The sequence below is a fragment of the Drosophila persimilis genome, unplaced genomic scaffold (genome assembly GCF_003286085.1).
Source record: "Drosophila persimilis strain 14011-0111.01,24,50 unplaced genomic scaffold, DperRS2 tig00000191-arrow-pilon, whole genome shotgun sequence".
NCBI lineage: Eukaryota > Metazoa > Arthropoda > Insecta > Diptera > Drosophilidae > Drosophila > Drosophila persimilis.
Genome location: NW_020825298.1, coordinates 13,410,875 through 13,435,240, shown reverse-complemented (window position 1 = coordinate 13,435,240; position 24,366 = coordinate 13,410,875). Strand labels below are relative to the sequence as shown.

Sequence of the window (24,366 nt, the reverse complement as noted above, 5' to 3'; positions counted from 1 at the left end):
TGCCGAGCAGAAGCCGGGTCGGACACTACTAAGACCTTATGAATATTATTTTTATAACAAGAACTTGTTGCACTTCGAATATATTGAACTGTAGATCCGTTTCACAGAATTCACAGCTGTCTTTATATACTAGTTTCCATTGCTTACTTAACCATTAAAAATGCGTCTCCTTAAATTTGTTTATATTTCACCGAATTTTGGCAAGCTTTTTTCGATTTAAATCTCGGCGATCAATATTTTTTGACCTGCTGATGCACTGGAATCTGTACTCATTACAGCAGCAACAATTCAACAATCGAACAACTCGTTTGCGACGGCAATGACAGTCGCACAGATCGCTATCGTCAAAACAACGGCTAAAATTTGCTACACGCAAATTCACCAAGGCTCTAAATAATGAAGAAAAAACGCCCAAAGTCGCTACATAGAAAAACTATTACCAACCAGCACCAAGCATTCATTGTGGAAGGCCCATCGAAACCTAAGTGCTCCAATACAAACAGTCATGCCATGCCGTTAAGGAGTCCAAATGGTATTTGGTCCAGTAGTAACGTCACGTTTTGCGGACCATTTAAAAAATTTGCACCAGCCTAATCCTGTCACTAATTCATTTTTGCTCCCATCTTCATTAATGGGAGCCCATAGAGCCCATAGAATTTTGGCCAATCGATATGCTAAATGTCATATTAGTCCACTCCACCAGCTAATACTGTTACTCCGTGCTGAAACCTGAAACCTTTAGAAGCAATCAAAAAATTTCTGTTTCGTCACAAAAAAAAAATTTTTGTTGCATAGTGTTATTATTAGTCTTTAATTAAAAGTGATCAATTAAAAGAGAATAATAAAATAACAATTAATTATAATTAATTGAATTATAATTATGAAAAGTATAGTATGCTTGATTCTGTATAAAAAAAAAAATCCAGACTTTGTTATATAGTGCCTTCATTGTAAAACTGTACCTATTATTTATAATTTTTCCCACCTGCATTTATCCTGTCAATCTATTGGCTGTGAAAGCCATATAAAAGCACTGGATCTTTACCAGTTGCTAAGAATAAAAAATGAGGGCCTCCATCGCTTTGATTTTATTAATCGCTGCACGTGGAGCAGCGGCGCATATGGACATATCGGTTTTAACCAAGTTTATTGTGAACTTGGTTGGGACTAATGAAGCAATTATTTTTTCCTGTTCAGACAAAGGTAAATATTATACAAATTTAATTTTAATGACTATCTAAATTAAATAAGGAACTCTAATTTAAAATATATATTTTTAAAAATACTCAAATTATGTAAAAAATTATTACCTCTAAAAAAAAAACCAAAAGAACTCATTTCCTACAATGTTTCACATAGTTTTATAGTTTCTGATATCACAATTAATACGGTTCACATTTTGTCAAAGCCCCAGAATTTGTAAAATACAGGGAAGTCATGAAAACTTAATCTGAGTCTTGTCTTGCATGGCCTCTAGCGGGTCTTCTGTCCGCTCTGATAATGATTTTGTGGTCGTCAGAATGCATTGTATCCAAAGCGGTTTTGAAGAAAAATTGCACAACGCTCGCCTAGTTCAATTTCCGAATCACCAACGAAATAGTTTGACATTCCTTGTTAACTGAATTTGTAGAAGAAATTCCGAAAAAATTAGAATTTTTCCATTTTCATATCTAATACAAAGAGTTTATAAAAAATGAATTATATATTTCTAAATTTCAAAATGGTACCAGATTTGCAGCTCGTTGCTTCTGCGTTTATGAAAAATGACCAGTTTGTGAATTATGTACATATGAAACAAATGTACTCTCTGCCCTTTATACTGGGACGAAATAGCCATGGTCGAACTTCTGTTATAGTAAATACCAGATGTAATGGTGCAGCTGGTCTACTGGCTGATGCTTCTGCAAATAAGTACTTTAACAAAACCTATCAGTGGGTTTTTTGGGGTGTTGGCGTAGAAGTAAAATATTTACTTCCACTGGAACTGGATTATATTGGCCCAAACGCTCAGATAACCTACGTTAATAAAACAAGTAACGACTACTGTCTCTGGGATATTCATTCAAAGGGACGTCACCTTCAATCGCCTTTACAATTACAACTAATAGCAACAGTAACTAATTATGAAGGCAGTAGTTACCTAAACATAGCTCGAGACATATTTAAGCTACAAAGCACTGAATACCGTGGGCAATTTAATGGGATTACACTACGAGGAGCAAGCGTAGTAAGTATGTAAATGTAGTAATAGAAAAAAACACTACTGTGTCTACACTACCCTCTTACTTAGAATTTATAATATACTCCAAAAGTCTTTTTCAAAAATTCAAAAGCACTGCAAATTTTTATCATTTGGATTTATAGTTAGGACTTTTGACTATTTGCGTTCGGAATTTAATCGACTGTCCATATCCTTTTTTTTTATCGTAGATTGACCAAGAGGATATAACTACAAATGAACAAATCGAGGCTATACTTTCGAGGTCTACAAAAGATTCCGGAGTGGCAGCCTTTATAAAATATCACTATGAACTTGTAGGACTTTTACGGGATCGTTTTAATTTTTCTGTTAATTTCCGTAACTCAAGAGGATGGGCTGGTCGACTAGGTAACACCACATTTCGTCTTGGACTTTTAGGAGTTGTTAAACGAGACGAGGCAGACATTGCAGCATCAGGAGCGTTCAATCGACTTAACCGTTTTGCGGAGTTTGATACAATACATCAGAGCTGGAAATTTGAGGCTGCATTTATTTATAGGTTTACTCCAGATTTAGATACTCATGGAAAAAGTGGTAATTTCTTGGCTCCGTTTAGCAAAGCGGTTTGGTTTTTAATTCTTGTTTCGCTAATAGTGTTTAGCGTAATTTGGGTGCTTTTTGAAATTATTAACAGCAGATTGAGTCCTACAAATGATCCAAATGACCAAATCAATAACACTGAATCACAGAAATGTTACGCGTTAACAATTCAAAGTAGTTGGGCTGAAAGTTTCTTGCAATCCTTTGCAGCTTTATGCCAACAGGGTTTGGATCCGATTCCAAAAGATCACTCATCGCGTTTTGTCGTAATAACCATATTTTTATTTTCACTTGTAATATATAATTACTATACTTCTTCTGTGGTTGGTGGATTGTTAAGCTCTTCTGATAAAGGTCCAGCTACTGTTGATGAAATAACTTCTAGTCCACTCACAATATCTTTTGAAGATATTGGTTACTATAAAGTACTATTTCGAGTAAGTTAACTTATAGCTAGCTTTTCATTGAACAAACTATTATTTTAATTATATTATTATATTTTAAAAGGAAAGTAAAAGCCCAGCCGTAGCCAGACTAATAAAAACCAAATTGTCCTCATCGAGACCTTTGGGTAAAATACCAGTTTTTGCACATATCGAAGAAGCTGTACCATATATCAAATCCGGTGGTTTTGCATTTCACTGTGAAGTAGTTGCCGCCTATCCTTTGATTGCCGAATTATTTGATGCCAGTGAAATTTGCGATCTGCGCGAGGTATCCGGCCTAATGGAAGTAGAATTGCTGAATTGGATTTTGCCAAAAAACAGCCAATATACAGAACTGTTTAAAGTTGCGTAAGTACCTTTCATTCCCGATATTTACATTTTTTTTACGCAGTCATTATTTTAGCATGTGTTCGGCAAGGGAAAGAGGTTTCGTGGAACGACTCCTTCGGCAACGTCAAATTAGAAAGCCTACCTGTCAATCATTATACACCGTATATCCAGTCACCTTATCAGGAGCTTTAGCGGCTTTCTTTGTGCTGATTTGTAAGTCAAATTTAAATAAAGCTTTAAGTGAGCTTTTCTTAGACTTCTTTCTTGTAGGTGGAATTATTATGTCTATCCTAATGTTGATCATCGAAATAATTTATGTATATGTTGTTTTCAAAAGAGGTCAACAATTTTCTATTGTCCGCTAGTTATGTTGAGATCAATGAATCAGATCAAACAATATTAATGGTATTAAGGTATAATCCTTTAATTAAATTTAAAGTTTTGAAAATATAAATAAATTAATTTAAAGTAAATTAATTTTTAAAAATTTAACTTTAAATTTTAAATTACGCATTAACGGATTTGGGATCTGTTAACAACAAAATTGTATTTAACACGGATGCAAGATACATGTGAAGCTCCGGAATGGACTGGCTAAGTCCACTCTTCAATGTATCTGTGTTATTTACATTTCCAAAAAAGACAAAAAACCAACAAACATCAACAACATATTTTTTATTTAGACATTCTACATATTTCGGGGATTAATAACATTCATGACTTTGATGGACTGCAAAAATTGTAGTTCTGCATTAAAATCAGAAATATGAATTTATGAATTTTTTCTACCCAAGGTAGGTACCCAAGGCACCATGAAAAGATTTCTATAAAAATTTCGAATTTATGCCAAAATCTCGGCTGTCTGGCACAAAATATGGCAAGGAGCGAATTATTTGTTTTTACCTCTCATTACTTTCTGGAAACAAGAAACGGACGGATTAGGAACATCCCAACTGGATGGTGGACTAACTGAGACATTTTTGGCATGGCAAAACCTTCCGGTCGCCATCACAGAAATGCATGGCTGATGTTAACCTGTGGGAATAGGGTAAAATGTTTTTAAGTATCCATTGTTAGATATTTGGTAAATTTTTAAGGTTCAAGAGTGTCTCTAGGATACATATAACGTCTAAGCTTATTAGTTTTTTTTGACTGACTGCCAAGTGCCAGCTGCCAACAATCGCTGAAGACATCGGTTGAAATTGTGAAAATATCGCTAGCACATACCATCGTTCCCAATTTTTATTAGCAATTTCGATATATACAAGCAATATCGATAGCAGTGATAGTTGCTCGATTTTCTCTGAATTGGTATAATAATAATTTGAATTAGATCTTATATTATTGTTTTAGTGTTAATTCCATAACTACCAGAAAATGTATGCGCTACCATCATTACTTTGATAATTAAATAAAAAAAATTGAAATTTGACTCTAAAATTAAAACAGAGTAATTACATAATTACATACATAATTCGATGTGTACAAAAAAACCATTTTATTTTATTGTACATACATGTGTACATATACGCCGGCCGGTTGTCAACAAATAAATCCCATTTTCAATACATGGATAGAAAATTATTTCGGAAAAGAAAAGATGCAATTTTGTTAAATATCTATTTATATTTGGAAACTATTCTGAGTTTTGTCACAGCACACGTGCTACTACCGAGTACTCTGGTTGTGTATATGTTTGTGCCGTACCGGTGTTGGCACAGCAAACTTTGGAGTTTACTGAGATTTCCTGTCGGTATCTCTCTTTGTATTCTCAGCAATTTGAGCTTGCGATTGGACTTGGTTTGGTAAATGCTGAATGACTGCCATTCCGCAATGCGGTTTCCCACGAAACAGTTTAGTGTGGAGGAATGCATTCCCATCAACTGCAGAACAGCACTGGAATCTGTTCAGCAAAATACAGGCAAACTAATGCTTCATTTTATCCCAAGTTTTAAATTATGGGTGGATGATATCGAAAACAGAAGGTGTCTATCCGAGATTTCCACGCAATACCGAAAGCCTTTGATATTTCTGAACGGCAACCTTAATTGGAACTTCCTGGATCCCTCCTGTCCTTTTTTCGTGATTGAAATTCCACTTGGCCAACTGTAAGCTTGTAGGCTTCTTATAGCTGAATAAGGAGCGCTCGAAAGACCATAAGTTACAGTGTTAAAATTATACATGCTAATGGGATAAGTAACTTTGTTCCTCCATGGTACCATCGAATAACCCATAAAAAGTCTACACATCTTAGAAACGATAAGCTTGTAATTATCAAGTCTCTTTCGAATTTGGGTCTTAAATTGAATGTACGAATGGACTCCAGGACTTTTCTGATGCGCGATGAGTCGATGTAAATAGTCGTTGTACTTGTGTGCGTTGTCTATCATTTTCTCTGAGAGTGTCGATTATGTACGATTATGTCTCCGTTCCAAATGTCGTTGTTGAATTCATTAATTTCTTACCCCTTGTGATTGAGATTTGCGCCATTGCGACATGCTCACACGCACATTTTCGTTAAATTTTCAATTCATTCGTCTGTTCTTTCTTCTCTTCTATTTCCCATATTTCATTCATAATTCATTCCACGGTCAATGTTCCATATGTTGGTGTTGCTCCAGTAGATCCGCCATTAAATCCATATTCTCGGCGTACTTCATCTGTAAAAAACAATTAACTAGTATTAAATGTTTATTACTTTTTTACATCAAATTTAATTATTTTAAACTTGTTTTTTAGGTGATATGGCCTTTACCGAACTTTTGTCAAGTTTATCAACAAATCCTTATTTTGGTGCTGGCTTCGGTTTGTTTGGAATCGGCGCTGGTGCTGCAATATTACGAAAAGGCCTTCAAGGTGGAATAATACTCTTTCGACGCCATTTAATGATAACTTTAGAAGTTCCATGCAGAGATAAATCATATCAGTGGCTATTAAAATGGATAACAATTAAAGGAGCCCGTAAAACTCAACATTTAAGTGTAGAAACCAACTTTCTTCAAAACGACAATGGCCAAATTAAAACCAGCTATGATTTTATACCAAGCATTGGAAAGCACATATTTAAATATAAAGGAAATTGGATTCAAGTGGAGCGGACTAGAGAACAGCAAACATTAGACTTGCACATGGGAGTGCCTTGGGAATCGGTGACGCTAACAGCATTTGGAAACAATAAACAGATTTATTCTGATATCTTAGATGAAGCTCGTTATTTGGCTTTAGAAGAAACCGTTGGTAAAACGCTTTTGTATACCGCTATGGGCGCAGAATGGAGGCCTTTTGGTCATCCTCGACGCCGTCGTCCTATTGGCTCAGTAGTATTAGATAGTGGAGTTTCTAAAAAAATTATTGCTGATTGCAATGACTTTATTCAAAGTTCTGTGTGGTATACTCAACGTGGGATTCCCTACCGGCGAGGATATTTACTTTATGGACCCCCTGGTTGTGGAAAATCGAGTTTCATAACTGCTTTGGCAGGAGAATTGGAATATAGCGTTTGTTTGTTGAATTTATCTGAAAGAGGCCTTACCGATGATCGACTTAATCATCTTTTGAATGTAGCACCAGAACAAACCATAATTTTGCTTGAAGATATTGACGCAGCATTCGCTTCTCGGGAGACAACTTTGCAACAAAAATCTGCATACGAAGGAATTAACAGAATAACATTTAGTGGATTGTTAAACTGTTTGGATGGGGTTGGTTCTACAGAAGCTAGAATTGTATTTATGACAACCAATTACTTAGATCGCCTGGATCCCGCGTTAATACGTCCTGGCAGAATAGATTTAAAGGAATATATAGGCTATTGTACTGAATATCAATTGGAAGAAATGTTCAAAAACTTTTTTAATAATACTGACACTGATGCTGGGGTAAATTCTGTAGAATTTGCACAGCGTGTAAAATCGTTTGGTCGCCCTGTAAGTCCAGCTCAGATTCAAGGCTTTTTTATGAAACATAAATTATCTTCCCCAGAAACTGTTATTAATTGTTGTAAAGATATTTGGGAAGATTCCTTAAACATAAATAAATAATATAATTTGTTAAACCCAACCATATATACCTTTACTTCATATGTCCGTTCTCCGGTATATCATGAGTTTTTTCCAATAGGAGACTCAAAATGCTTATCAAATTATAGTACCTTAAGTAACAGCTCACTCTCATGGTGACTGAATCCGCGTTGCGGGTTAGTTGAGAGGGAATGATTAAATGCGATGATTCTAAGATCTTACATTCTTGCTGCTGCTTGCAACCTCTCTTAGATGGATATCGTAGGTCCCATTAGATTTAAATTTGAGTTTTAGAATAGGACCTTGTATTCCAAACGAATGGTGAATCAAACGTTCATCCTCCAATGGAGCTTTAATCGGACAAGAAAGCGCGACACAAGAATCAAAAAATGTGTCAAGTACATTGTAGAGCATGTTTGTGACTTTCATAACGTTAGTCCACAAGAACAATGCGGACCAATCCAAATCCATAGAGCGGTAAGCTTCGTAAAGTCGGCTGTACAAAAATAGCGGACACGTTCATATAGTTACCCGACCGATCCAATAGAGTTGGTCGTATATCGAACGACACTTCGAAAGTAGAATGGTATAAGTACAGTAAGCGGAAGGGCTAGGATCCGAAACAATGCACAGATCAAGCCATCGGCCCAAGAACCCGGTAACGGAATCTTCCGAAAGCCCGGGCTAATTACAAGATTGAGGCGCCAATTGTGACCAGCAAGCCGTCCCAATTTCGGTGGAGACCAGAACCAAAATACGTCTGGGTTTGTTTTCCCGATTAATGATATTTTTGAATTTATTCACCATTTATTTAATGCTTTTATAAAGACATATATGCTCTCAAAAATCTACTCCTCCGTTGCGACAGCTACGATTGGGTCTCTAGGTCCAGAGGTTGATGGACCTGCCTGCGATGTGCTTTCATCATCATCATAAGGTTGATTAGCGGGAGGAGCCCCTTTCTCTGAAGCCATTGTTAGATATATCTGGGTTTCTTTTTCAGAGAGAATTTTAAACGGCTGATTTTTGCCGACAATGGCAATTGTGATATTCTATAAAAATTTTCAATAATTATTAATGAACGATTGTATTACATTATTTATTATAATCTTACCAATTGAGATGCACTCTCATTTCTACTCTGCATTTCGTCTGTGGGCAAGGAGCCATGAATCGCTGATATTCCGTGGCATATAATTTCATCGTTCGAACAGTTTAAAAATGTATCCAGATTTCTCTCCAAATATGTACGTGCACTTTGTGAGCGGGACCCAATAGAATTAGCTTTGCAATTATAAAAAGTCGCAGACGGTGTGACTTGATATATATGAGGCCCCTTTTCATCATAGCCACCAACAAGAAGGCCCACTCCGTAGGGACGTCGATCGTACCGTTGAGTGGTCGTTTGCATCTTATTACCAAGATTTGTAATCAAACGAGATACCGGATAAGTCGAGCCGTAAGAATGCTTGTAACTTAAGCACTCAGAACGTAAGTATCTGCTAATCACACGAGCGTCAGCAGTTATGCCAGCGATGGATATTCCCAAGTGATCATCAATAGGAATAATCTTACGCTGAGAAGCTGACAGCTCCGACGATGGTTTGGAAAGGGCAACCAAAACAGCAAAATCACGATTTTTTAACCCAACAGTTGCAGTTCCAAGCTTAACCGCTTCCATTGCGTACTCGACTTGGTGCAGTCGTCCTTGCGGACTCCATACAGTAACATCACTATCATACTGGTTTCGAAACTAAACGAAACAAATTTTAAAAAAAGTTACTTTATTAAACTTATGACTTACCATTATTTTCAGAATAGAAGCCGCACAGGATGACAAGTAGTATTTCGGAAAGCTAGATATGGCACCACACCAATAACAACGACAATGAACAGAAATAATCGAAAATTTTAAAACAATGAACAATGAACATAAGTTTCGGTTCATGACATTGAGCTCAATTTGGATCGGGTGAATATGTAACATAGAAGGAATAATGCTATTTAAACTAGCTCTACCAAAAACTCAAATTTTTCAAAATACAACCAAAGTTTGTACAAATTAAAACATATGTAATGGGTTTTCGCAACTTTTTCCTTGAGATAGTGTTTCATTCCCAAATTGTTCATATCACTTGTGTGTAAGAACTAACCATACAGTATATTGATTTGAGTTCATACACCGAACATGTAGCAAACGAAATATTTTTATTAGCTCACAGGCCCTGGCGTTTGACTCCGCCGCGTCATTATGAGCCAGCCACCGCAGCTTTTCCACACTTGGTCCTCAAATTTAATTTCATTTGTCCATTTCTCCTTTGCGGATGCGACCGGTTCTGTCATTGAATGGATATATGATGTAAAATTTGATGCGATCGTATGTAACTAAATTCTGTATTAGAAACTGTTCTTAAGCTTAAATATCTTTGGAGAACATTGCACAACAAGATTCAAAATGAATGCAAATGACGATGCAGACAGACCAACTTGGTCGGAACAGCGGAAGTTTTCGAGTCTTTTTTATTCGGTTGTCTTGACCATAATCTAAGAACACGAACTATTCAACAGACATTATAGATGCCTAATTTATATCACAGACTGCAAATCAGAATAAGAAAAAACCTGACACAAATAATTATAAATTTGCAACGCAATGTAAATTATATAGCCTTTTTCCAATGTTCCTAATTAATTCTGAAATATCATATTAACCAAACGAACTCGAATACATCCAATTCGATAGTATCGATTTCTTTCATCACTAATCTAAATTGCATTTTTAACCAAAACAATATTTTAAAGGTTTAGAAATTGATTTATTAAAAATGTAAGTTAAAAATGATGTCAATTAAGGTGTTAATTTAAGCTTTCAACGACGATTAAATCTGTTACTTTCCCTCTTACAAACTTAAGAATATTTACCAACTAAAGTTATTTTTTTGTACCATTTGATATTTTCCAAGCCAGCGGTAATAGTTACATGCATATGTATGTGCATATACATCATTTCATAGTATTTTGTGTCAACGTACAGATTTGATCAAAATTGCATTCGTAAAATGTTGACGATTAAAACGCGTTTAAAGCGATTATAGCTGTCTCGAAACACCAAAAGTATTCATGTTCATACATATGTAAATATCCTAATTCGAATCACCGGGTCCATTAAATGCATCATCTATTAAAAAATAAAACATCAAGACAGTGTCTTAGTTTGTGTATAAAGTGTTTCTTACACCCATACCTACCGAAAAGACGTACATATATACATACATATACATACATATATACATACAACAACTAAAATTTAGTTTTTGTATATCTTTTCTATTATGCTCATAAGGTTGTTTTTATTATCATTTCTTTTTTTTTTACTGCAAAAATATAATTATCAGGCAGGCTCTAGCTTTCACTTTTGCAAACATTTTCCGATTTACTTTTAAAAACGCTAAAATTTGTGCACCTCTTTTTCCAAAAAGCAAACATTCTCCTTGCCGAAATGAAAAGTAAACGGCTTTTTTTAATACAGCTAAACGAATCTTAATTGCTAATGAAAACCAGTTTGTATGCATCAACGTAAATTGTATACCATTACTAGGGAAATATAGCTTGTCTCTTTAATAAATAATTTTTTCTTAACCCAACCTCAAGTTTGGCTCGTGAATAATTGGTCAGGGCCACAACCGTTTCGTTTTCGTAAGAACAGCTGATCGGAACGCTGGCAAGAAATATTTCATATCACGCTGTATATTTTGATACAACCAGGTCAACGGTTTTTGTTTGCCAGAATCGATGAGAAAATGAAAAATTTCGATGACGAAAATTTGAGAAATCGGGAGCACCTAAAAACGATAACGAAACGTTTCGGATAGTAAATAAAGTAAGTAAAAACCAGAGCCTGCCTAAATACCCTAAAATATCTAAATTACCTTTATCAAAGCAGCAGTGGCAGAATAGGTGCTTAGGACAATGGAAGAAAATATAGAATGCTGTCATATCTCAGTTAAAACCAAGAAAATTGGTATGCTATCCGCAATCGAATTTTCGTCGAACATAAGAAATTCGACGAACATGTGCGCCTGTGGATGGCTTGCTTAAAGCACATGGAATGTAGGCATTAGAAAACTGTCACTTATTTACGAATTCTTTAATGAATTTAATAATGTATTGGTCCCATTTTGCTGACATTAACCTCATAGATCAGAATCTACTCGAATAATTTAGGTCTCATAGATCCTGGTTCTTGAATAGTTAAGGAGACAATGCACGTAGTTTTGCTCGCAGTGAATATCCTTTGTTTCCCAACTCATCGAAGAACCAACTCATTGGTGTCATCCGAAGATTGGGTTTCGATAAACGGCTAGAAGTCGGGGGCTACTTTAACAACATATTAATTAATGACGTAGTGAACTTCATGTTTAGAGGGCGGTATTGGGTTTCTTCTCCTTTTCTTTATTGTTTTTTTATTGTTTAAGTTCTATCTTCGCTTCCACCAACTTAACCTAACTAGCACCAACGCTGAATGTTAGTCTGCACTCGATTTGAGACCATTTAGACCGTGAGAGTTTTGGAAGTTTGGAAGATCGCAAAGTCCTTGAGGGTATTTGCCCGAAAAGATGATTTCTTTCTCGCCTGCGTAGGCCACCCGCTTGCAATCTATTTTTGTCTTAACACTGGAGATTAGCACTCTCAATATTGAAGATACTGGATTGCTGAAGATAATTATTACAACCACAAGTAAAAACAGGTCGAAAGACATTCAGTGTGTCTTCCTATGAAAAACTTGATACCGTGTTTTAGTCACAATCAGGTGTTTCCTCCATTTCTCTCGGTCTCTCTCTATTTCCCTCATCAAGTTAGATGTTAGCCTTTAACTGCTTTCATACCTGGAGAGTACACCAACTCTAGTCGTATGCTTTTTATTCAGTTTCCTAATGGATAGGTAATAGTACTATTTATTCAGCCGGCATTTATTTAATATATATATTCTTTTCTTACATATTTGCAGGTTAAAACTATAAACAGGATATATGACCCTAACAATATAAGTCATTAAAGTACTTTTTGCAATGAATGCATCGTTCCATTCATATAGAGATTTACTAGTGGCACATCCCCAAGATTCCTCAAGTCCGGAAAATTTTGCTCCCGTAGTTATTGGTTATAGAAATACTGCCAACAATAAGGATATTGTCGAGACCAGCTCAAATATTTCTTCGTCTCATTTATCGTTCATGGACGAATCGTCAAACGATTTCAATAATCATCAGTTAATTCATCCTAACTCTCTAATTAAAGTGTGTGGTGGTTGTGGAGGTAAGATATTAAATAAATCAAATATGTTGATTAATTAATGTTAATTATTTTGGATAGACACAAACTTTTTCTTATTATTAAGCTATTACAATACTTGGATAACAGAATATATAGTAAATACGTATATCAAGCTATAATGTAATTATTGTAATTATTATTATGCAACAGTGATTTTGTACTTTGCACGAGACATAAATTTGTTGTAAGATGTTGTTGAACACATCCTCATACCTCAAATTTGCAATATATCACAAGTCCTTTTTAAAAATTTAAAAAAATGGTGATAGGGTGAAAATATCAGTTGAATGAGAATGACATTTCATACGAATTTTTATTCGTGTATTAAAAAAGTCGAAGCTTTGTCATTCATTAGGCAATTTTTTTTTTGTATTCTCGACAAAAACAGGTCCATGCTATACAAAAAAAAATGAAAACGGCAATGGAAAACAGTGGGTTAGGCAAGGTTAGGTAGAGCTTAGGTAATAGACACTCACAGAGAAAATAACTGTAGTTTGTCTGCCCTCCACAATCAGTTAACAATTTTAACTAAACCCTCCCGAAGAAGTAAAAATACTGGCTAATTCGGGTACTTAATATTATAAATTTTGGTAATTCAAGTAAAAATCTTGTAAAAGCGGTATCTGGAGGGCTCAGTTGGGCCTGTTACATATCCGTTGCAATGGGCCCTTCTCTCTGCCTACACGGTGGAAATCATTCCGATGGCTTGGCTGTATATTTATGTTGACAAGATCTCTGTTTGATTTCGCATGGCTCAGAAAGGTCCGTGAGAAATGGGGCCCCGATAGACCGTAGTCTGTGGTTTCCAAGGTCCGGGCAGTGGCAGAACACGGGCGAAACCGACTTCTCCTCTTCCTAGCTCCGACCACTTCTGCAGGCATCATTGTGAGGGATTGACGGCCTGGAGGCGTGTGTGCCAATCTGCCAGTGTCTACACAGTACTGTACTGCTGAATCGGTATAACTCTGCCGAGTTTTTCTTGGATCGACATGTCCATATCAATCTCGACATTCTGTAGGTTGTGACGACGCTCTCAGCCGGGTTATGCTCTCCGCTCACAGAAGGGGAAGAGGAGAAGAGGGTACAGAGGTTCAGGTGCTTTCGGTAAGAAGGATGGAATGCTGAATCTTCCGGGAGATCGAGAAAGAGGGAGAAGGAGGTTCTGGTGCAGGAAGGGAAGGAAATGTATTTGCGGAACTTTTGGGAAAGTACAGAAGTCTACTTTCCTCGCAAGTAATGCTTATCCCATTACCTGTTTGTATTTACTTCGATAATTTCTTGTGTGAGAAGCTGCAAGTAGCCAACGCCCGCTTCCTATCTGCTAGCAGATATTTGGTAGTGCTCTGTCTTGCCAGTTTGTCGGCGGCATCGGCCATCGATGTCCCTTTGTACTTTGTACTCATATTATGAAGTGGTCTAACTGCACTGCGGTCTCTTTAAGAGACCAGCAACAGTCTTTTACGGTCGTTGATTTCGACGATATTGAGCCTAGTGGTTTGTCTGCGTGGCTATCTGAGAATGTGGGTCATTAAATGCCCGTCTAGAGAGAGTTTGCAGATGCCCTCCTGCAACTTCCGCTTTGAATATTCCGAGTGAGTGATCCACTGCAGTGACCAAGCAGCCTGATGTTAAGCTCGTCACAGTAGGTTCGCTTCGTTTCCTAACTGGGATGGATGCCTGGAAAGGCGTCGAGAGGTATTTAATGAGGATACCGTAATCTGTCCTCTCTAGTTATTGAGGGAATCTCGTCAAAATTCCTGAATGCCCAAACGCGAATAGTTTTTAATGTTTGGTTTCTCTCACTTTGAAAGCGGAAAGTGTTAACACACTTAAGTATACTGGAAGATGGTGCAGTATTGTGTCCAGGACATCGCCTGGGTGAGTACATAGCCCACCTGTTATACGTAGCTCTGCAATGCCCTGTACTCGGCTGAGCTTGTTAGGACAAGTCTTCTTATCAAGGACTGGTCCTCTCATTGCGCATGGACATAGTCGTTGAGCTTCTCAACCAGTGCCTGCGGAAAGGAGTATTTCGTAAGAGGTGGAAGATGCTGTTTCTCCTGCCCTAACCGGGTAAGCTGTCGGGGGAGCACCCTTCTATTATGCCTGACCGACAGAGCGAGTAAACCTCTTGGAAAAGTAAAATGATTACGTTGGGAAAGGGCGTGCGGCTTCTCACCTCACCAATATGGTTTTCGCAAGTTTAGATCATCTATTGACGCCATATGGTAGTGGAAATTGCTTCAAATGCAATTGCCAGCACTTGGTGCAAGGGCGGCGAAAAAAGTACTGCGTGATGGGTTCGCTGAACATTAGGAATGCGTTCAAAACAGCTAGGTGAAACTGGTAACCACCCAGGTATGAAGTCATTTTGTGCCCATCCATCATGTGACCTAGGCCAACTTCAAAGTGGAAAAAATAGTGCAATTTAAGAGAGCGGTCAAGTCCTTTGTTGTCATGATTGACACAAGGCTCTGTTTCCGAGAGCACTTGGCCTTTATAAGCGCGATGTGGGCGTTCAGCAGCATTGCTCTCTCAAGATGCGCACGACGTGCAACCAGCAAAGCCTAAGGAAGTGGCAACATGGATCGAATACGGCCACCCAAAGACGTTGGACTCTCAAACTCATCCCAACCATCGACACATGGGTTGAAAGTGCTCGCATAGTCTAATTTGTAAACATGTCTATATTAGCCTTGACCTTGGAGAGTCAGGTTGGTCATGGTGATGGAGCACATACTCACTGGCGGTCTCCGGGGGCAGCTATCTCCGATCTCCGGTTACCTGGCCGTCGAGTCGGACTTATAGGAGACTAGGATAAACTTTTCGTACCCATGATACATCACACCACCTGTCTTTCCAAGCAGGTCCATCAACTCGTCGGTAATGGGGACGGGGGGAATCACATGACGCCTCTGTCTAGCTTCTAAACGTTGGCAACATTCCAATTTTCTATAAGAAGACCTTTTCTGTCCCTCCCCGTCATTTTGTGCACTAGTTTTCCAAATGCAGAGATAGGGAGATGGTCTTGTCGCTCCGGCACTCCCATGAGTAGGGAGGGAAGGGGTTAGTCACCCGAGGAATAATCCGATCGCCCCGGCAATCATATCTCGGCATATGACGGTGCCACTTTTGACGGTTCGTCCGTGATCGCTCTGTAGGGCAAGGGTGCACAGCTGCATCTGGTCTGGGAAATCCCTAAGCCGAAGCCTCTTTACCCTTGTCCAAGTGTACAGGTATGGCGCGCAAACCCGTTATCCTTTAGTGCCCCTGTAACACTCGATGGCTGACCGCAAAAGTCCGCCAATGTATAAGTTCCGCTTGTGTAAAAACGGAGCTGCGTACCTTGCCAATTTTCTAATTATATATATGAAACTCTGTATGAAAAATTTTATAATTATAATGGTATGTAAATTTCGGCTATCCGAATGTGCGTATGTTTCCGGACCTTACAAGATTATACTAACATTTGGTTTTCTTATTTATTCATAGATAAAATAAGTGATAGATATCTTTTATATGCTTTAGACAGATATTGGCACAATGGTTGCCTAAAATGTCATTGCTGCGGAGCCATGTTAGCCGAAGTCGGTTCCAGCTGTTTTACACGAAGAGGTTTGATACTCTGTAAAAAAGACTACTCCAGGTAAATGTTTAACTTAATATATTAAAAAACATAATGCTTAATTATATTTTTATTACTGACATAAAAAAAATAAATATAAATACAAAACATGAGTTGTCCCTTTTTTTTGCGGAAGATTTAAAAAAGCCCTGCGCATCTGCCGGCGAGTTGTCACTACACTAAAGAAAGGTATTAATACGTTTACAAGTTAGCCTATAGAAAAGCGTTGGATGAATTCAAAAATGCTCTGATATTATTGCTAATTTGGCAAAATGTAGCGGCACAAATCGCGAGCGTGACAACGATGCTTTCTAAGTTGATAGAATAACAATTCTTTTTAAATAGAGTTTCTAGTAAATAAAAGTTTCGTGTCACGGTGTTTGTGTATCAACTTCTCCGAATCGGCTCGACCGCGCTCAAATGAAAGCGCGTAGAATCTCGATAGAACAAAGAAATGGGGACTACTCTTTCGTTTCAACCAGTGATTCCTGGTTCCGAAAATCGTGGAGGAACTTCTGCTCCATCACCGCAATATGCTATTAGAAAATCGAAAGTTAATTCCGATAATAACAATAACATGCAAGCACAAAAGCTATGCAGACGGGATTAAAATACTTTCAAATAAAAAACTAAAACTCAGCCCGCAAAATTAACGGGACAATAAATTAAAAATAAACCTTGGAAGTTCAAAACACGCAGCAAGTGTGAGACCAAACAACACCAAAGGGTTTTCGTTCCTGGCTAATAATGCAAACGATCAGCTTACCGATGCTGGAGAAATCACTCCAAAGAAGCCAAGGCCTGCATCAGCAGTTATCCAGGTAAAGAGATCCAGCACGCCAGTGAAAAAAGTTGTGGCACTTATTCAAAATAAAAACTTTCATGTGTTACCTCTTATTAAAGGGAATATACATACATGAAATATACATCCAATAGCAGAAAGGCAATTTTAAATATCTAAATGAGCAAGATTTTGCAGATGCATAAACGCAATGGGGATACCAAGAAGTACTGTACGCTGCGATCAGTCTGCGAAGTCTGTATAGATCTAGTTAGGTAGATATTTACTGCCACGCCTTTGATCTAACTACACTGTTAACCAAAAAAACAAACGCAAAAATGGGGAAACTGCGGTGGAAATCACACAGCGAACTGTACCCTCTCTCCAGTTTACAAGGAATTGAAGTGAAGGAGAATCGCCTTCAGCATTGGAAGAATTACCAAAAGGCCCGTGTTCTGAGAGAAAAAACCTATTGCCAGCTTTGGCAGGACGTTTACCCGATTACGATTCTGACGGACTCCAGCTCTTGCGAGTTTGTGAAAGGGCTTGATCTTCGGTGAAAACTATCCATATAACTCCCCAAAACACAGGAAAATGTGCGCATGAGAGGATTGTTCAATGAAATGCAGATAGAACGATAGAAGAGCTTGGCTTAAACCAAACCATGTGGAAATGCTGACGTTCCTCAATATAAAACAAGTTCACTTTAAAAGTGTGGATCTCCAAAAAATCTTCACTTTCACTTTGGAAGTTTATTATATTGTAAGTTAACCGGTTTTTCAAGCTCTATAACAGAGTCTGCAGACTCAAAGAGAATAAGATTTTGCAGAGCGAATAGAACAACAATAACAAAGATAGAGACGTGAAACGGCCGTCAATTCTAACAAAGAGAGGAGAGAGCCATATCTCAGCAATCGACGCAGATTATTCGCTTATAAAAATACAAGCTCATGTATTCCGATAATGGCGCGTGCTTAAGAACATCTAGCCGATGTTCCGAGCTTGAGAAGCGAATTAATCGCAGCTCATCAAGAACATCAGGACGAACCACCTCCTACTAAGCACGTTGGATGAGAAGTCCAGTCGCCAGGTCTAACCAGACACACTAAATAGCTTCACAACACTAGTTTGTGGCGGTGACGACATAGTGATGGTAGATTTCAGACATACTTTCAGCTGATAAAAACAAATATGCTTGATCGATCAAACAAAGATGAGCTCATCATGGTGAGCCTTTGAAGTTTCAGCAGTTCTTACACCGGTTCAGTGTCTTTGTTCTTTAGGAGCCCTTACTAAAAGCACATATGTTACTTAGCCGATTAATGGAATAGACTAAATAATTTTCTTTAGGAAATTTCATTTGTTTAATCAAAGTACGAATGAATATTGATAAAATTTATTTTGTTTTGTTTCTTTGCCGACCTTTTTCCATCCCAAAAGATCCACAAGGCTTTGTCGTGCTTAGGGTATTGCTTCCATGCTCGCCAAGACACTTCTGGAACTGACCACGGACGACTACATGGACCTTATCGCCGATTGGCTGTCTACGAATAATTTGACCACATCATGTGCTCGTTCCGTTAGTTGAGCAGATCTCTGCAGATGGCGAAAACTTTCGCCTAAAATTACCTGCACTGATCCGGTAGCTCATTTTAAGGACTTATCTCAGAGTCTGTACAGTACTCCTACTCCTCCGTCCATCTTGGAACCGTCGGGTTAAAGTGGCTAATCTGGTCCCGTCCTTTTTCCAGTCGTCAGGTTCAATAAATTAGGTTGTTTTGACATCGAGGCAAGTTTGGGGGATCATGTAGTGAGTAAAACTGATTAGGCCCCTGCCAATTAAGCTATGTCCGACTCCTTTTAGCGGCATGTTTCCTGATGCAATTAGGCGTTGTGCTGCCTTTCCTGCAGTCAGAACGAGTATGTTTTCGAGTTCTTTTGTTCGGGTTGACCTCAGCACCCTTGTGATGCAGAGCAGATCATGCCGCTGATGTATTTCAATAAGCTTATTTGACTTATTTTCAGTAACTTTCCACCACACTAAAACGTCATACAGTAAAGTTAGTCGCACCACCGAGCTGTAGATCCAGTGCATAATAGCAGATGACAGGCTCCATGTGCTACTTAGCATCCTCTTGTATTTGACTTGTGTTTTTGGGGTTAGCCTAGTTTTTTCGATTTTTGAAGAGAGGATGAGGTCCGTCTTTTCTGCATTAATACTCAGTCTTTTTAGTAAAACTCTTTATTTATTTATTTATTTTTATCCGCCAACGGAATATAAATCCTTATCTGACTAGACTTACTTATTTCTAACTTAAGATATTACCAGAAAATAACAAGAATTAATTATGGTAAAGGAAGAGGTCTCCTAGGAACCGTCTGACGGCTCCCTTCCTCTGGCAAAAGTCAAAACGCATCCCAGCTGGCAGCGCATTGTACTGTCGAAGCGCCCTACAAATGGGCTCATTAAAGCCATAATTGGTCTTTGGAGATCAACTGCAAGAACTTTAGAATAAGCATGCCAAAATATTCCGTCTAGTCCAGACCCGTGAAGGAGTCTATGGTGCAGTGGATTCTCTTAGAGGCTACCAGATCTGTGGGAGGTGTTGTTCCTTGGTTGCTAGATCCTGATGGGAAGGTCCCATCCTGGAAGTGAGATTCCGTTAGTGCCAGTTTCTTCAGTACTCTCAGTCTGCGGAGTTGCAGGGACTTACTCGATGTTGGATCACAATTTCCTCGACGAGTTTCCTTGTGCCTTACGTACTTCTTTCTTGTTACTCTTAAGTAGAACTTTGCATTAATAATGTCCTAGCTCGCTTGTTTGGTGATCTTAATGCATTCCTTAAGATTTTTTTGTTATAAAGATAAGGGCGTCTTTATATCCTCCGCGGATTTCACTACGCCCGTCGCGAGTTTTGAAGTAACCCAGTTTGTATTCAGGCGGTTTCTATAGACCGTTATATTCGGAGAGCGTTTTGAATTCGCACTTGAACTGTGAGCTTATACTCTCTCCAGCTACACAGCCAAGTACGCTATACTGCCTGCTACGAGTGTTAGATCTAGTAAGTTAGACGAGGTAGGACTTGCGAAGATATATTCCTCCCAACCGTTTGATAATCCTAGTTAGTTAGTGACTCAGCTCTGTCGTTAATATCGGAGCTGTCCGTACCAAAGAGAAGTAGCAGGCACCAGGCTCTTTATTGTTTCAAGTAGTGCGGGTCCGCGTGTGCCATATAGAAGGAAGCTACCAGAAGGTGCTTTTCCACACTTTCTACTCCCACGTTCGTCTTTAGTATAGACGGGATTAGATCCCTGTGGACCACTTCCAGTTTGGCATTATCGTAAGAGCGTTGCCTCTTCTTGTTAGCGTATTCGCCGTTCGACACCCCCATCTGGGTCATTTGTTTGTAATTCAGTCGACACTCTTCTAGCTTGGCTTTCTTCTCTTGGGACTTATTCGCCTTTCCTTGGAGCCGGATCTGGATATTAAGGGCCGCCTTGTATTGAGCTTTAGCCTTCCTACCCTCCCTGAAACGCTTTAGCCCCTCCCTACGAATGGAGCTGGTACCTGGTACAGGCGAGCGGTGAGGGCTCTCTTTCTCCGTCTTGCTGACCGAGAGCACGCGCTCCAAATCTGAGTGTCTCAACAACGGGAGGTAGTCAGTTTTGGGGCAAGCCATGGCCTGCTCCATCAACGTCAGAAGTGGTCTCCCAAGCCAACCAACTGATCACCTGTTTTTTCGAAAACTGATCAACTTTATCGATAGACAAAAGGAGAAAGATCAATTCTGAGTGGCAATTAACCATTTATTTGGCACAACCAATTGAACCATTTTTAACCATAGTTTCTAAATTGGTATTCATTTTCTTGAGGAATATTTCCAAATCTAATAAACCATTTTTAACCATCAACGTATGTTTTTTCGATAGCTACGCCGAAAACTTAAATAGCAGCCTATGTACTTGAAGTATTCTAACTGAAGAAAAAAGGAAAACAATTGCTATTGACGATTGTATTCTGAAATGATAGCGATATATTTTGTTGTTTTAGTACGATATCTTTTGTATTGTAGAGCTTTTTCAATTTATTAATTGAATTCTTTTTTGCAGTATGTTCGGATGCTCTGGAGTATGTTCCGGATGTGGCGAAACAATTCCTCCAAGTGAATTGGTAGCAAAAGCGCTTACTGGAATAAATAATATTGATATACAAAGTCAACAAAAACAAATAATTAACTGTGTATTTCATCTAAGGTGCTTTAGTTGTGCAAAGTGTGGCTCAAGTCTACGCCCTGGTGATAGGTATGTATGTCTATATTTTAAATTTTACAAAAATTTGATTAGTTATTGAATATTTTTACACTTGGGGTCTAGCCCCAACTCACTTCGCTCGTGCGCCAAAAACCCGCCCCCCTTGCTCAAGTAACAAAGAAAAATACCATAGATATAAGCTTGGCCGATTAAAAAGTGGCATGGAGTGAGCAAAGGATTAGCTCCCAGACCGCTGGATTTTGTCTTTTCTGACAGTCGCGCTAATTTTGCAGTCATTAAGTCGCAAAGCGTTTGAGTGTACTTCCCCGGCCATACAGAATATTGTTCACTGCTATGTTCCTTTGAAGACGAGACAGGATACAGCCTTGGGATGTACCTCTGTTGACATACCTTGACTGAGTGGTCGATCCCATCCATGATGTCACCGTCCTGCATATGATCAATTGATCCGGCAGGGCCTCCTTAATGGCTCCTGGTGCGACGTTGTTCTTCGATGTCGAGAAAGTTGTACAGAAGAACTCTTTGAGATGCAGAGATTGTCGTTTCTGTGGATTTTCCTTTCCGATAGGCATGTTGTGCCCTGGCAGTATGTGAGGATTTATTGGTGTCTTCAGTTGTTACTTGACTTGACCGTCAATGATTTTGAGATGAAAGGACGATATACTGATTAGATACACACTATTTTTGCCTTAAGCCAAGCGTGTGGAATTTTCCCCACTACCTTTCCTTTCCCACATTCCTGAAAATACATTGCAGCCAGTTGATGGCCACGTCTGACCTTATCTGGACATTTTAACGGGTTGAAGCTGTTTACTACCCAGGTAATGTTACGTTTAGCCTTCACTAGGGTTGTGTGTCGGTTCGATGGTTCTAAAGTCAGGGAAATGAGTATCGAATAAAATGTGTAGGGACTACTCACTGGATTTAGTCCACGTACCATCATTTCCTTTGCGGTACCTCACCGAGGTTGCAGTTTTCGAGGTGAAACTTATTGTGCCAGATTTTCGTATCTAGATCAGATCGGATCAGTATTATATCCAGAAGGAACACATCATTTTGCAGTGACTACGGTACCGGTACCTCTTCCACGCCGTTACTCATCCTTTCTCTCTCTCTCTCTCTCACACAGTCTTCCACGTGCTGTCTGCGACGTCTGGCGAGATATAACAGCTGGTGTTGGTATGAGTAGAGAGAGAGAGGGACATATGTTGCGTAATTAAAACCACCAGCAGAAAAATGGGAATCGATAAAATATTTGAAAATTATAATAAAATAGGCCATTGGGTGGAAATAGTGAAAAAACTGACATTAGAATATAACAGGCACCGTGGTTCCTCTGTTTCTCTCTATGTTTTTATCTCTCATAACAAGTGCCAACAAAATTAAAAGAGATCTCTCCTCCCACAATCACAAACAAATCAATTCGTCCTTTTTACAGACAGCGATAACAAAAGACAGAGAGAGAAAGAAATCATTCTGTACGTAATTGCCTATACAATATTTTGTATAAGTTACATAAATCATAAGCTTACATTTATACTGCTTGAGTACCAGGTATCAAAGTAGAGTGACCCTTACCGCTGATAGTAGTGTACCGACGCTTTTTTTTAAATTATTTCTGCTTTCCATAAAGCAGACTTATTCCATAATATTATCCCTAATATTGGATAAGCAAATGAACTATATGTGAACACACGATTTTTGTAATATTTTTAGGTACACGATGCTAGGAGCCAGCTTGGTGTGTGAACAGGATTGGCATAAACTGCTCAAAAGCCCAGCAAATTCGAATGGTACGCTTGCACAAAGGAAAGGGAAAGTAGGAAGACCCAGAAGAGCCAAGGATTAATAATATTTAATGTCTTGTATTAAATAAACGTTTATTTTAGAACACAGTTCATTTTATAGATTATCTTTAAAAATTCAATTAAATCAAAATGTAATAATCCGAAAGCCCCTATCCCACTCCTTCAATGGAAATATACATAATTATTTTTTTATACAGTTCTGAATGTAAAGGTAACTAAATTGTCGTCGATATTATTTGTGATTTTAAGGAGACGCCTCCAAAATAACAAACCATCGACAGGCATTGTATGCAGAATAATAAGCTTAGTATGCTGCCATAATATCGCCGTTTTCAGAAGACATCATCTCGTGCGAGCTTTTTTTATGGTGATTTGAAAATGATCCGTGCTCTTTCCTTGGGATAGGGCCGCACATACGTGCTCACGTGTATCGGCCTCTGCTAGGCCGATCGTTATGCACTTTCTCCCGAGTACCTTAGAACCCCCGATACCTATTCTATTCAATGATAGAAACTCACTGTAGTACCTAATGATCTGCATCTATCATAGTCTAGTTGGCTATTGTCTCTGAATGCGTTCGGCCCTGAAACCCTAGCTGGCCCTGAGCTATCACCCCAGAGAGAGAAACTACTTTATAAACTTTCCATTCCATTCCATTTCCACTGGCTTCAAACGAAAGCATCGAACACATTTACAAAAGAGACAGGATGACGCAGAAATGGATTTAAGTGGTACGTCAGAAACGACAGTCCCGGAATTGGTTCAGATCCTGAACCAACGATTTGAAGAGCAAGTCAGTCTCACTTCTACAAAGATAAATGAGGCAGAAGAGCGGCAGGAGAGCTTAGCAGTATGGCTGGTGAGATCTCGAATCTTACAAAGAGAGTTCAGTTTTGTCGAAAACAAACTGGGTGAGACCCAAATAGAAGCCCAGCTTAAGCTAAGGGTCGA

At 38.5% G+C, this 24,366-nt stretch overlaps 4 protein-coding genes across 5 annotated transcripts; 3 read left to right on the top strand and 1 right to left on the bottom strand.

Annotated features, from left to right (window-relative positions):
• The first annotated feature begins 1,798 nt into the window (after nt 1-1,798).
• LOC113565657 (ionotropic receptor 75a-like) lies at nt 1,799-3,941 on the top strand. The gene is made up of 6 exons (XM_026988315.1): nt 1,799-2,227; nt 2,431-2,871; nt 2,950-3,237; nt 3,308-3,594; nt 3,650-3,789; nt 3,847-3,941. The coding sequence occupies exons 1-6, from the start codon at nt 1,799-1,801 to the stop codon at nt 3,939-3,941; spliced, it is 1,680 nt and encodes a 559-aa protein (XP_026844116.1).
• A 1,888-nt stretch (nt 3,942-5,829) lies between these two features.
• LOC6589332 (mitochondrial chaperone BCS1) lies at nt 5,830-7,635 on the top strand. The gene is made up of 2 exons (XM_002014321.2): nt 5,830-5,929; nt 6,316-7,635. The coding sequence occupies exons 1-2, from the start codon at nt 5,920-5,922 to the stop codon at nt 7,614-7,616; spliced, it is 1,311 nt and encodes a 436-aa protein (XP_002014357.2). The 5' UTR covers nt 5,830-5,919; the 3' UTR covers nt 7,617-7,635.
• Nucleotides 7,636-8,373: 738 nt separating this feature from the next.
• LOC6589333 (proteasome subunit alpha type-1) lies at nt 8,374-9,431 on the bottom strand. Its single transcript, XM_002014322.2, has 3 exons — nt 9,400-9,431; nt 8,710-9,348; nt 8,374-8,647 (listed from the first exon to the last, which is right to left on the bottom strand). Exons 1-3 carry the CDS (start codon nt 9,400-9,402, stop codon nt 8,444-8,446), a joined length of 846 nt encoding a protein of 281 aa, XP_002014358.1. The 5' UTR covers nt 9,403-9,431; the 3' UTR covers nt 8,374-8,443.
• Nucleotides 9,432-11,245: 1,814 nt separating this feature from the next.
• LOC6589197 (LIM/homeobox protein Lhx4) lies at nt 11,246-23,560 on the top strand. 2 transcript variants are annotated; one of them, XM_026988887.1, is made up of 5 exons: nt 11,246-11,475; nt 12,604-12,911; nt 16,458-16,575; nt 21,446-21,637; nt 23,324-23,560. In XM_026988887.1, the coding sequence occupies exons 2-5, from the start codon at nt 12,665-12,667 to the stop codon at nt 23,454-23,456; spliced, it is 690 nt and encodes a 229-aa protein (XP_026844688.1). In that variant the 5' UTR covers nt 11,246-11,475; nt 12,604-12,664; the 3' UTR covers nt 23,457-23,560. The 2 variants fall into 2 exon arrangements, with proteins under 2 accessions (XP_026844688.1, XP_002014359.1); XM_002014323.2 differs by having other exon boundaries at nt 16,422-16,575.
• The last annotated feature ends 806 nt before the right edge of the window (nt 23,561-24,366 follow it).

What these genes read in the sequence shown, in the direction of transcription:
- LOC6589197 (XM_002014323.2), top strand. Translation starts at nt 12,665, where the DNA reads ATGAATGCATCGTTCCATTCATATAGAGATTTACTAGTGGCACATCCC. An exon ending in TGTAAAAAAGACTACTCCAG is followed by an intron (nt 16,576 to 21,445) that starts GTAAATGTTTAA and finishes TCTTTTTTGCAG; the next exon opens with TATGTTCGGATGCTCTGGAG. An exon ending in AGTCTACGCCCTGGTGATAG is followed by an intron (nt 21,638 to 23,323) that starts GTATGTATGTCT and finishes TAATATTTTTAG; the next exon opens with GTACACGATGCTAGGAGCCA.
- LOC6589333 (XM_002014322.2), bottom strand. An exon ending in ATGAGAGTGCATCTCAATTG is followed by an intron (nt 8,648 to 8,709) that starts GTAAGATTATAA and finishes AAATTTTTATAG; the next exon opens with AATATCACAATTGCCATTGT.
- LOC113565657 (XM_026988315.1), top strand. Translation starts at nt 1,799, where the DNA reads ATGTACTCTCTGCCCTTTATACTGGGACGAAATAGCCATGGTCGAACT. An exon ending in CACTACGAGGAGCAAGCGTA is followed by an intron (nt 2,228 to 2,430) that starts GTAAGTATGTAA and finishes TTTTTATCGTAG; the next exon opens with ATTGACCAAGAGGATATAAC. An exon ending in GGCTTTCTTTGTGCTGATTT is followed by an intron (nt 3,790 to 3,846) that starts GTAAGTCAAATT and finishes TCTTTCTTGTAG; the next exon opens with GTGGAATTATTATGTCTATC.